This window comes from Homalodisca vitripennis, unplaced genomic scaffold (genome assembly GCF_021130785.1).
Source record: "Homalodisca vitripennis isolate AUS2020 unplaced genomic scaffold, UT_GWSS_2.1 ScUCBcl_6082;HRSCAF=13128, whole genome shotgun sequence".
In the NCBI taxonomy this organism is placed as follows: Eukaryota; Metazoa; Arthropoda; class Insecta; order Hemiptera; family Cicadellidae; genus Homalodisca; species Homalodisca vitripennis.
Window position 1 is genome coordinate 23,920 of NW_025782194.1, and position 14,147 is coordinate 38,066.

The 14,147-nt window shown below is 32.9% G+C and overlaps 1 protein-coding gene across 1 annotated transcript in view; it reads left to right on the plus strand.

Moving 5' to 3' along the window:
* The window catches only part of LOC124373646 (CCR4-NOT transcription complex subunit 7-like), a gene marked incomplete at its 5' end in the record, with an annotated part of 31,425 nt that extends 22,945 nt beyond the window's left edge, over window positions 1–8,480 (plus strand). The window contains 6 exon segments of the mRNA XM_046831997.1: window positions 85–246; window positions 1,237–1,267; window positions 1,269–1,352; window positions 5,814–5,864; window positions 5,866–5,979; window positions 8,358–8,480. Coding sequence (XP_046687953.1) covers window positions 85–246; window positions 1,237–1,267; window positions 1,269–1,352; window positions 5,814–5,864; window positions 5,866–5,979; window positions 8,358–8,480 — 565 coding nt within the window.
* Between the last annotated feature and the right edge of the window lie 5,667 nt (window positions 8,481–14,147).

The window sequence follows — 14,147 nt, forward strand, 5'->3', positions numbered from 1 at the left end:
GTTACTTTTGATTGAGCAAAGCTTTTCTTTGCACAATTCAATTATTACCATGCCTCTTGACCTTACATGGGATGACTGTTGTAGGGAAGACATGTATGCACAAGACAGCATCGACCTGCTACAAAACTCTGGGATCCAGTTTAAGAAGCATGAGGAGGACGGGATAGATCCGCTTGAATTCGCAGCACTCCTCATGACCTCGGGTGTCGTTCTTATGGACAACATCAAGTGGCTGTCCTTCCATAGGTATGTACCAGTTCACTGTAGATACTGTTTTTATAGAATCCTGGGTTTTATCTACGGATTAAAAAACTATTAGTTGCACCCTTTGTGTTTCCAAGCATTTTTTAATTGATTTAAAAAAATTCCAAGATAAGTTGCATAGTTGTGATTTATGAGTTCCAATACTAATGCACCTAGCGCTGTTGCTCAGAAATTCCAGTCAGTTTAGGATACAATTTTTTATATTATAGTGTTTGGTAAACATCTGTGAAATATGATAAGAAACACCATTGTAAGTTACAGGTGTTAATAATAACAAAACTATTTATAATCACAAATTGCCACAGGTTTGCTGCATCTATTTGCAAACAACAGCTGATCATCAGTATGCGACTTATCGATTGCTAAAACATGTTATTTTCTGTATCTGTCTATGTTTGTAAATTGCCACATTTGTGTTTCATCACAGTTGAGTAAAAGATTGGAGCTAACCAAGTTTGAAAGTTATCCTGAAACTAACTAATAGAGCTACAATAACGGAAATTACATTAAAGTGAAGCTTGTTTAATTCTGCGTTTAGACATATAAATCATATTATTTACAAACAGTAACTTCCAATTTTCATGTTGATAACAACGAAAAACAGTTACTGGCTCTTGGATTCTTTCAATAAAACTACAATTTTGAGCATTCATAACTTGGAAGCTTTTGATCTGATTAAGACCAAATTTCAAATAACCTGTAAATAATTACAACCTGCGCACGCTTGGAGTGATTGTTACTGATATCTCAAAGAGTAAGATATAGTGATATATTATTATTGATAATATTATGCATTGTTTACCTTTTGTGGGATGTTTACATCTAATAAACTTGAGTCTGTAATTGAGTATGATTCAGATTTTGTTTCAGTAAATCTAGTCACAAAATATATTAAGCTTTGAATTCCATTCCTTTATTCAATACTAAGTTTGTTTTCAACAATATCCATTACATTTGAACCTTTTGTTTCAGTGGCTATGATTTTGGTTATCTTATAAAGCTTTTTAACGGATACTAATCTACCTCAAGATGAAAGTGACTTCTTCGAGCTTCTGAGGCTTTACTTTCCTGTTGTGTATGATGTAAAGGTAGGTGTATCTTACTGTTACTTTGATTTTAAGTATCTTTCTCGCCTTCCATTTACAAAAGTTGCATGTAATCTGAGGCTGTAAATACGGAGTATGAGCTAGTACTAATACTAATAGTTACGTATGTTACTGGCAGACTTCTAGTTAAAAACTCTGAAAAGTGACCACTTACTCTGTCTATATAATTATGTATAATTCTATATAATATTAGCTGATGCTGATTTAACATTTATTTATGTGTCTGACAGTTTCTTTCAAATGTGTCCAATTCAAAAATATGATAAGAGAAAAATTATTAGTTTATTTTTTAACATTTTCGATACTATCATCACATGTAGACTGTATTAAATATATATATATATATATATATATATATATATATATTATTATATATATATATATATATATATATTATTATATATATATATATATATATATATATATATATATATATGTATATATATAACATTGGGGAAGGGGGACCTTGCTGATAAAATTAAATTCATGTGAAAAGAATTAGAAATGTGAGATTGCCATTTGAATATACAATTTTATCTAGTTTTAGAAAACAAATTTTATTATAAATATATGAAACCATACCAATTCTATGAAACAAAACCTAGTTATACAGATAAATGACGAAGAACGGATGTATATGTAAGAGTTTAGTAATAATAAAGAAAGACAAGACTAAAAGATAAACTAGCTTTGAATGATTTCAATTCTTCCTTATTTCAGTGGTGCATAAATAACATTATGCTGTGACTGAGTATATTATATAATGGAAGGGTGTGTTTGTTAGACAAAAAGTTACATTACACTACAGAAACACCATTGTAAGGCCACAAAATGTATAAAAATGTGACTAGGGTTAATTTTTAACAAGTTTTATATAATATGTAATTGGCCAATTAAAAAAACAAGACTACAACAGCTTTCTAGACTTCTGCTAAATGATTGACACTTTGGATCATGAACAGGTTTTATAAAGTAATCATAGGTATTTGTAATACAGGTAACAAATTGGGGAAATTAAAAGCTTCCAAAATAATAACATTTTTCATATAAGATCTAATCTTCTGACTGTTTTAAGTGGTTTCCACAAGGATCTGTTTTATGCACATGACTGTGCTTAATTTGCTTTTCACTAATGATTTACCTAAGTACCGTAAAGATTATGCTACACAAGTAATGTTTGTGGATTATACTGTTTTTGTTTATAGCTGAAAATTTGCCTGTTCACTTGGCAAATATCTAATTGCTATAAACATCATTGTGTAGAACTAGCACAATAATAGTCCTGTTGTAAATAAAGCTAAAACCCAACAGATCATAATGGGAATCAACAAAAAAATCAACAATTCATCCACAAAATTTTGTGGCTGATTGCAAAATGTTTCACAGAGACAAAGTATTTGGATATAACAACTGATAAAGATATGAAATGTATACCTCATATTGGCAAACTATGTATGTACTTGAGCTATAAAGATTCAAAACCATTAGTGACATTAACAAACAGCAAATGTAGTACTTTGCTTTGTTCGAAATTTGTCTTCATTATGCACTTAGAGGGTGGGATTGCAAAGTAATGAGATTTTTAGGCAGTTTTATTGAACTGTTTGGATCATCCAACTAAATCTCCTCAAAATAGGACCCTTGTGCGTCAATACACCGCTGGTAGTGGTTTTTCCACTGCTGGAAACATTTTTTAAACTCATCCTCCGGGATCGCCTTGAGCTTGTCTGCCACAGCTTTTTGGATCCGAGGATGGAGTCGAAAAGCCTTCCCTTCAACTTTCTTTTAACAAGCAGGTTAATAAGAAGACATGTCCAGGGGGGATACGTCTGAGCTGTAGGGAGGGTGGGGAAGCACGGGAACCCCCATCTTGGCCAGTAGAGAGGTGCGGAGGAAGGCATTATGCACCGACGCATTGTCGTGATGGAGAGTCCAATTGTTGACCATGTTGGGCAGACACTGGGTGACACGTTTTTTGTGCCAAAGGAGCACTCCCTTGTAACAGACCGTGTTCACAGTGCTTCCTTGAGGAACGAACTCCTAATGGACGATGCCTCGAGAGTCGAAAAACACGATTAGCATGGTTTTTTATCTTGGATTTCGACATGTGCGCCTTCTTGGGTCAATGTGACGAGTTCGTGTGCCACTCCGCACTCTGTTTCTTGCTCTCTGGATTGTACTCGAAAACACCTCGTTTCATCACCAGTGATAGTACTGTCCAAGGTGTCATTCTGTTATTCACTTTCCAACACTTCACGACAAAGTTGCACACGCAATTGCTTTTGCTCATTAGTCAATATATTCGGGACCATTTTCGTGCACAGTTTTCCGCATTGCCAGTTTTTTTGTTACGATTTCCCGCACATTGTAATAAGTTAAATTTAACTCCTAACCAATTTCACAAAGACTAGCACGGCGGTTAATGTTAAAAAATTCACAAACCTGGCTCATGTCTTCCTCTGTTTTCGTCATCGAAGGCATCCCGGGTCGCTGTTCGTCTTCGGCGTTCCTTGAACCATACATTTGACTGGGCCCTGGATAAAACTTGGTCCCCGTAAGCCTCTTCGAGTAACCCATGGGTTTCGGTAAAATTTTTGTTGAGCAATACACAAAATTTTATTGCATAACGCTCTTCCAACGATCGCTGCATTTTCGCCACAGGCAAATTGGAACCAACTGCCAAAACGGCTTTCACGCATAAAGCGATGTTGCCTCAACCGCTGTTGACAACAAACTGGGAGCGGTCTCCCGTGGAAGGGGAAGGTCCAAGGTACATTTTCCCCCTCCACCCGATTTTGTTGGCCGCTTGCCAGACATTGTGCGTAGTAGAGAAAGTCTTATTACTTATCAATCGCACCCTGTATGGTCTGGAGTAAATCTTGTATAGCCAACCTACAGTGCATTCTGGTGATCCAAAAAAGACAACATATTCATCACCGTGCTCTGGATGTAATGAGAAGCCCTTATATATGGAAATATTTATCAGAGAATCTCAAGATATGTGACATAAGGAACTCTATAAATATTAAGTGGTGATTGTCTAATAATTTTGTACAGTGAAAAAAATATGGAGAAATGGGAATGTAGTGGACTAAAAAAATCTTATGTTACCACACTTGTGTACAAATTTGTAAATGAAAAATATTGTCTATGTGAAGTTATCTAGAAATATTTGGTGCTTTTGCCTAAAAGACATATGTACATTTTCTGTTTTAATTGGCACAGCCACATATGAACTGACCTCTCAAATATTTTGCTTGGTGAGCACAATGTTAAAATAGATTGTAAATGGAGCCAATCCATAGATTTAAGTTAACCCCTTAACCCATTGCGGTTCTCTGACGAGCTGGGCTTGTCACACAGCGGCCGGGCCTAACGATGACGAGCTCAGGTCGCAAAAGCGATTTGCTTTTCAGTTTCCCTCCAAATAGTTCTATTAATGTCTGATAGATCGGGCGATTGTCTTCACTTGTCAACTAAGAGTGTTTAACAACGGTCTACTTTTAGAGTTTTCAAAAGTTTTATAAATATCCTACAGATCGCAGTTGTATGTCCGAAGTTGAAAAATCATTCATATGAGTTTACTCTCTGCTTTTTAACGCTTCTGATTGGGTGTTTTCCTCAGTTGTTATTATAATACTTTTGAGGTTAGTGACACAGAACTAAACGACGCAGACGTACATTTTGGCGGGTTTAGTCTAGACAATGGCCTGGATGTTGTAATCGCTTCGCCCGAGCCGCTTTATTTAGACTATGATTCAGACATCATTCCTGCCAGCCCGGAACTTTGCTCTTGTGTTATCGTTCCTACATCACGGATACCCTAGCAGGCCCATGTTCCATCTGAACGAATACCTTCACAGCTGAATTTTCTAGTATACAATAGCGAGTGATACAATGTGCCGCACCATTGCTGTTCGTGTGGCCGCTGATTGTAAATTAATTTGTGCCCGATGGTGACCGCGCGCGCCAAAACAATACGATCCGCAATGGGTTAAGTACTGAAGAAAAATTTTGCCTCAGAAAAAATTCTGTTTTTACCTAAGTTTAATTTATTTTTTGTTTCGTGGAAGAAGAGTTACACACGAAAAAGTTTTTTTTAATAGTTCTACTGGTGGCTGCATATACAATTTGCTTCCTGACAATCATAAATCAATACATTTACGCATTCACAAAATTTTCGTCAATTACAATGTACACAATAAACTAAGTAAGACAATAAAGATATTCCTGTATATACCACATTTACTGCAATTCCGATGGTACAGACATATCCGTATGCCATACTTTTAGGATTAATACTTTATTGAGTAATCAATGCTTCTTGAGTAACCAAAAAAAATTCATAATCTACATCTAGTTCTAGTTTTAAGTAAAATCTAGTTTTTTTAAATAATAAGTTGTGATTTTGTGAACTAAATGTTCAAACTTCTGGTTGGACAGTATCTGATGAAAAGCTGCAAGAATCTGAAAGGTGGGCTGCAGGAAGTAGCGGGACCAGCTAGAGTTGCAGAGGGTTGGACCACAGCACCAGGCTGGAAGTGATTCTTTGCTTACTGGAATGGCTTTCTTCAAAAATGCGAGAGGTAAATGTTTGATAATCTGCATAGTATATAAACTCCACAAGAGAAGTGTAACCCTTCATTTCAATCAGTACATTGTTATGGAAAATGTACAGTTATAGATTTTTTATGATCTTTATGGTGGAAAAATGTTGCAACTTACGAAATATGTAACTCACTAACTGACTGACCAATGGGGTATACAAATTCAAACCCATTTCTATAATAGCTGGAATCACAAAATTTGGTACCTGTGAAACCACCTGGAAAAATCTGAAATTTTACTTTTAAACACCTTTTGTACTTTTTCACCTAGTATGTCCTTTATTTGAAGGCCAGTAACGAGCAAACCATTAAAGGTAGCTCGATTCTGACAAAATATTGTAAATGGGGAGTGAAGTGAACTACAACAAAGGTCTAGTGACTTTTTGCCCAATCTTCATTGGTTTGTGCGCAGAACGTGATTTTTGTAATTTTCATGCGAGGGTGGCTAACCATTGGTCGTAGCTCAAATCTAGTTTTCAATGGAAATTAGGAAATGTCGTAATCTACATCTACTTAAAGGGTCAGGTAACTTTTTGCCATATCATCATTAGATTAGTCACGAAACGTGTTCAAATGCAAATATTTTGTAATTTTGACGTTGATGTTGAGAATTTTGTTTCTGGACTTGTAGCGGACCGGACTTAGTCATAGCTTAAATTTAAAACTTTGTGGCAATTAGGAAATGATGTGATCTACAAAAAGTCATGATCTTTTGTTGTATTCTTTTCTCCCTTAAAACCCCCTTGATCAGATTATATTGTCTATATATTTCTCATAGTTACAAACTGTCTTCAGAAAAGAACCATGTGAAGTACTGTTTAGGTAATAAAGCAGCTTGTTCTCACTTTCTTTGGCACTCAGTACACAGAGTCTAACACACTTCCTGGTATGTTATAAAATTATAATTTGGTAGAACTTTTAGTCCATATAATCACTATAAAACGCTTAAAGCCGGCAATTCTTCATTTAAATTACTCTAGAAAATTCAGAAGGGCTGACTGGTGCAGTTTTTTCTCCCAAGCTCTGTACTGGGAAAAACAGAGGACTTACCTGAAAAACTGAGGACAAAATCATTTAAGAGAATTAAAACTTTCTACAAAAAAAGATCCAGAAACGTTTTGTCATATCTCCAAGGAATAATCCACAAAACGCCCTCAAGTAAAAACTTTGGTTAAATCAAGAAAAGTAAACAAACTCAGATCTACTCTTAAGTCTCTGGCAAACCTCATCTCAGAATGAAATTCATCAACAAAACCTTATCCCCAAATTTGGCCATATTCCCATTTAGGGATCTGAGAGCATAGCCCCCAGCGAGCCAAAGGCAAGTATGAACAATACACTTATATTATGTTTGCAATAAGATTTTAATATTTTGTGAAATTGGTGTATTGATACTTCAAAATAATTAGAACTTTGGTTATGGTATCTTAGTTGCTGTAAACAAATTTTCATAAAAACCAAAATATTAACACGTCTATCTATTTACGTTTTTGAATACCTAGTTCTAAAAGAGAATGCTAGTATCTTTTCCAATAACTGTATTGGTTACACATTATGCCATAGTGATAAGTAGTATTAGGTATATAGGCTTAAACTGTATGAGTAAGTATCTGTATTACACCAATATGAAACATTTCTCAATCTCAAAAAAATGTTACAAAACCAAAAAAGTAAATCTTTTTATTGTAAAGGATTTATAAAGCAACTCATAAAGTAAGTACAGTATGTATAATTTATTTTTACAAACAAACAAAAGAAAATAGAACAGAACTTTATAAGGTAAAGTAATGGTTTAATGAATAGTGGAAATAGAACCAAGCAGTAATCTATTAATAAGTCAACATTATTAAGCAATTTAACTAGCCCAAATTGTAAATTTGAACACCTTGTAAATATGCAGTGAAAAGTGAACAATGTTCTCGTAAATCAGAGAAAAATTTACTGGTTATGATGAGTATTTGTGAGTTGAATAAAGAAACTGATATTGAAATTTCAGAAGTATGAAGCAGATAATGAAAATGTGAGGTCAAAACAGTGATATCCTGCCATTTTCACCTATATGTTTAGTATTTGCTGTTTTGGAACCATTTATTACATCAATCTGTATTTTAGTGGTTGCAGGAAGCAATTTTGGATTTGTTGTAACTGGATGAAACAAACTATTCATGAAGTATATCTACTGAAAGAAGTTTTATTTACATTGGCAGTTGTGTGTTTGAAAGTGTTTCTTATCAGCTGGATGTTAATAGATAAGCCAGAAAATTAGGTAAATAGATCTTGCAGATTGTGTTGCAGATTGAGATGGGTGCCATATTAAATAATATAATCCTTGTTACAGTGTTCATAGTAACTAGAAACCATTATGAATTATTTGTTACAGATGTTCTTCGAAGACAACATTGACGATATGAAGTATTGTGGACACCTGTATGGGCTGGGAACTTCGTTTGTGGTGAACGGTAATGCGTTCCATGACAACGGCGACAACAGTAGCTCCTCGTGATACAATGCCGAAGGCTGTGTTTCTGTGTGTCTTGCTGAACAAATTGCGTAGTACCTGTCTATCATCACTATCAGGGGATTTTATATTAGTATACTAATCATTGTAAAAATAAAGTACTGTTCTTGTATGTAATTTATTAGATTATTTTCTTAAGAACTAAATAAGATAGAACAATTCTAAGATATTTTAAAACTAACCCTTTATAATCGATTTTGTTTATGTACACGCCTTTTTATATTTTCTTTTTTGGAAGAAAAGCTATTAAGTGGAGGTTAAACATTACTTTTATTAATAGTACATTGATTGTCTTCAGTTAGAAGAACTGAACAGTTATCAGTCTGTTGTAATAAAACATAATACAATGAAAATACTGGAAGAAAACTAAAAAGACGGTTTGAAACAATAAACTATATCAGGATGAATTACTAGAATGTACTATTGTTTGATGGAATAGCAGTGTCAGATAATTTATGCTAAAAAAGTATTTTTCTGAATGAGTGATTCAGAATCACTATGCACTGAAGGGTTTCAAAACAATATAGTTTAGAATGTTTACATGATTGATTTAATATAGAAGAAGCTTTTCTGTCGAGTACTTTCTGTTCCATCCAACTCCAAAGTGACCAGGATCTTTCCTATTTCAGTCAGTTGATGTGAATCCTCATCCAGAAATTTCAATGATTATGTTATGGTTTTTTATGGTGAAATTCATAATGGATTGTATATCTGACATTTAACCAAAACGTATTCAGATTCTATATTTTAATACTAAGTTTACTATATAGCTCATGATTCGAACAAGAGAATATCTTGAGCAAGTAATTTAGATATTGGTTAAAAACCCACCTTTTAAAGTGCTTCTTTCACTTTATGCAATACATGTGAGAGAATTAGAAAACAGAAAAATTATGGTTTTTAATTTTCAATAAATAATAGAAATGTGTACAATTGGTGTTGTGTGTAATAAACACCATAATACATTTTTAATGATAAGTATTTCTCCAAATTCAAGCAAGTTTTATAAAAAGTGTGCTTTAGTTTTCCTTCCAATTTTGATTCCTATCCCCTCTTAAATACCTAAAACTATTGTTTTCTTTATACCATTAACTGCATATTATAATACAGCAAGTGGAAACATGTTGTCTGCACTACTATTATAACATTTTTGACAATATCCAATTAAAATGAAAATTGCAAAAGCATTGGGTTATATTAGTTCTTTTTCACAACATTCCACGGAAATAAAATATTAACAATTAGTCACTTGCATGTCAGAAAATGTATAAGTTTACAACAACATTGACAGCTGGAATAATCTTTTATTATCGTTTTTAAACTTCTTTATAGTTTACCACTCTGTGTTCTATAAGTCTATAAATTACTTTGGTGTATATCTTGTACAGTAAACACATTGAATAAGTGTGTCCAGAGACCATAATTTTAATTATTATGTATTATTGATTCATGATTAAGTTGTTTATAGTTGTAAGTTTTGTTCCATCAGTGTTAATAATTTAAAAAAAATCATTAACTCTATAAGGATATAAAATAATTTTCATGAAGTGTGGAGGAAAGGTTTTTCAGCCGTCCCCTGATATTTGCTCTTCAGTGTACTATGAGTCAGGCAGACCATTAAAACGCATTTGTAAATCTACTGAAATACAAGCATTTTCATAGCACTAGCGTTTATTTTATTGTATTTTAGTGTCATTATTTTGTAATTTTTTATGGATCCTTTTTTGGGATGTGATAGTGGTGGCATGTGGTTTCAGTGTAATATAGATTTTATCACAGGCATCCCTGTTGTCAGTTGTTTGATGTCATTATTAAATGGTTTTAGATTATCTACAAGACATGGGGACTTATTTATTGGCCCATTTTTACCCATTTATCAAACCTTTGCATATGAAATGGAATTAAACTGAAAAAAGTGAAGACGTTTTAAATTGAAAAATGTAAATGTGTAGTCCAACACATGAATTTTATAACTGCAAAGGGTTTAGAACCATATATATAATATTCCATATAAAGTATTATAGTTTTTACATAAATAATTGCGAAAATATTTTAAAAATTTAAAATTTGAATGTAAAAAGTAATACAATAATTTTTTAGTGATATCATTGTAATTTATTATATAAGTTAATAATAGAAAACGTTTAACTATTCTAGAAAAGTAATTTATAAAAATTATTCAGCTTACATTTTACAAATGTTCTTTATATATTTGGTTTAAACTCTACATTTCTAGGCTAACACACACACACATATATGTATACACACAAATGAAATTTTTTAATACATAGTGCTTACCGAAAGTTATTTTTTGGTAAGCGCTTGACTTGAGAACAACTGGACCTATTTGGATGCTTTTGGTTTACAATGTTTGTTCTAGTGATGGGCAAATCCAAAATGTCCCAATCTTGGAATTCTATTGCGAATTAAATAATGTTGATTCAAATTTCAAATCCCAATAGCTTTTTTATCCTAAGTATGATATCTAATCTTAATTTTTTCCTTATGAAGGAGCATTGAGTCAAATTTGCAAAGATGAGTAAGATACTAGCAAGGTATATAAACACTGAAATAATTTCTTGATTGAAACCAAGGAAATATAATGATATAGCAAACAGAGGTTTGAAAGCAAAGAGCATATAATGTATTGTGGTAATTTTTACAGATAGATGTTCATACTTTCAAAGAATGAAAATCAAGGGTACAAATGACATCATTGAGCTGGGGATGCTGTTGAAACAGTCAGATGTGCTCTTTTAGGGGTTTATTATAATAATTGTGAATATCAGTATGGAAGTTTATGCTTCTGCCACGCAAAAGCTACTGTGTATGATTGTATTGAAATTTTGCTTGAATATACCTTTTAATATCATCTGTATCAAGTTATTGGTGAGGTTCACCTTGGAAAGGATGATGTAACTTGAAATAAAAAACAGTGGAGAATCTGCAGGTCCAAGACTTTTGGTCTTCTAAAACAGCATTTTATGCAGACCAAGTTACCACAACTTGTCGCATATTTTTTGATCAATTAAATCAATAATACCCTCATTGAAAATACTTATGAAATCAGAAAGGTCTGTATGATATTTTATTAATTACATACTACTTTTTTTTGAGAGTCAAGAGCAGACCTTTTGCACAATTTCTTTGCTAAACACTTGGGTATTTTAACCAAAGAGATGTTCTTATTTAGTACCAAGAAAAAAATTTGTGAATTCCCTTTTCATTGAAGGAAGGTCCTGTGGTACAGCATCTGTCCCAGCCAAGTGACTACCCAATGTTGACAGTCACTACCAAAGATAAATTAGCAATGTGTGATGATGTGTCATCCATTAGTCACTGTGTCACTCAGTGGTCAATGTGTTACACTTTTTTAAATGTGTTTAATGAATTTCTACTAATTCCACAATATTCCAATTTTGACAGTACAATGTCATATGGTGTACAGTATAATCAAAAGCTTTATTAACTCTTTGAAGCACAGACATTTTCCAGTATTAAAAACCCTTTCATGCACAGAAACATTTTTTTCTTAAATGTTTGTGTTTGCTAGTTTTATTAGATCAATCTTACCTAATTGTTAATGAAAAAAATAATTAATTTCTGAATTAATACTATTCGTCAGCATTTTATGACATTATGAAAGGTGGTTAGCTGTGATGACCACCGTGCAACAAGCACATTATTTCTTGGTGGTTAGTTGTACTAACCACCTAATACTATCATAATAAATCAAGTGTAAATATCTCATAAGGGCATTGAGTATAGTCAGAAATATGAGCTGTCCAACATACATTTTATTAATTATAAGAAATCAACCTTTAGATAAGAACAAAAAACAGTGTCAATATTTATTAAGCTTGAAGTTTATTCTGTATTTCACTACACATTCATTCTTGATGATGGACTTGAAAACAGTTTTTTATTTTTGCCTAGACTTAAGGCCACATTGCATTTAGAGCAGGTTCATGTTGATCTAACTGGCTTTTGTTTGGTACTGCAATCTGGCACATCTCTTCATCGATGAATGCACTGGCATATGAGAAGCTGATGCGTTGCGAATGCACTTGTCAACATAAGGCTTGTGTGCTCTAATTTCTACACTATTTGTTGTTGGGAAAGCTTTTGCTGTGTTTACTTCAAGTAACAATTGACTGTCAAGTAACAATTCATTCCAAAACTCTTGGTGAATTTGTTTCATTAGATTTTACCCATCTTACTCGGGCGAGCAGAGAGTAAGTTTTTTTTAGGAATAGCACACCTAGAAATTAGGGCTATTATTAATAGCATGTTTTCTCAATGTTCGATTTAGTATGTAGGCCTACTAAATTTTTAACTGGAAGCTCCTCATTTTCTGATTCATCAGAAGATGAACATAAAAATAGTATTAATCATGTCTCGTTTGGATGTTTTTTTGGGAGGATACCATGTCAAATCTTCATCTGTATAATCTGATTTTTCACAATCTGAATCACTAGGAATCTCTTCTAAGTTACTCAGAAATCGATCTATGATCCATAACTCAAGAGTTCAGAAAAAATCAATCAAAGTTTCAAATATTTAGAGTTAGGTTAGGCCTATCATAGATGCGTGGTGGTCAGCAGCACTAACCACTAGTTTACACCACAAACTAATATAGTAAATTGTTCGTTTGTTAATTAAACACTACATATACTCAATTCCTTGTATCATTAACTAATAAGTTGTAGCACTTTCAAAAACATTAGATGTTAAACTTAACATTCACAATAATTAGTTTTAATGGCGGCACAGTCTTGCTCATAACACATGTTTACTATTTAGCAGGTTTGCATACATCATAGCTTTCACAAAAGTAGCTATATCCTGCTATCTGTCAGGACTTGGAGGAACTAAAATTGTGTATTAGTTCATGGAATCTCCACTAGGGTACAAACTAAAATGCTTTAACAAGGTGGTTTGCACTACTAACCACCGTGCTTGAAAGGGCAAAAATTTAAGTGGTCAGTTGTACTAACCACCGTGCTTCAAAGAGTTAAATCATAAATTATTAGTCAAGCAAAGCTTTTATTTTGAAATGTATTTAAGGCTAAAACTACAACCACAGGAAACACAATTATATCTCAGTAGCATTCTTCTTGCTTTATGAATTTGATTGCTGGAGTGCCAGTGTCATCAAATTTATTTTCCAGTTCTTGCACTGAGTGAAAAAAAATTATTCTCTGCAGAAATTGTGTTTTCGGAGAAGTTGTTCTTTTTTAAATTTTTCTTAGTGTGTAAATAAATTTTTGTAGCTGTTGTCTTGAGACTGCTATGATCTTAATCAAACTTTCTTTCATGTAAAATAAGGCAATATTTTGATTTATGATTCTGGTAGTTTATATTTAGTGTACAAAACAACTTTACATTTTTTAATTACTATATTTTGAATTGTTTTATGTTTGATCTCGATTAATGCCAGCAGTAATGTCACAGATTGATAAACTCTTAAAACAACCATTTCATACCTGGTTTACATATTAATCTTACCAACTTTAAAATCACTGATCATTGTACAAGAAGTTTTGAAAATGCAATAATTTGTTTTTCAGTCTACCCGTAAATTAGAGTAAGAGGCCCTTTAGATATATTTTTAATCGTGTTCATAGATTATTAGGAGGCAAAGCTTGGAAA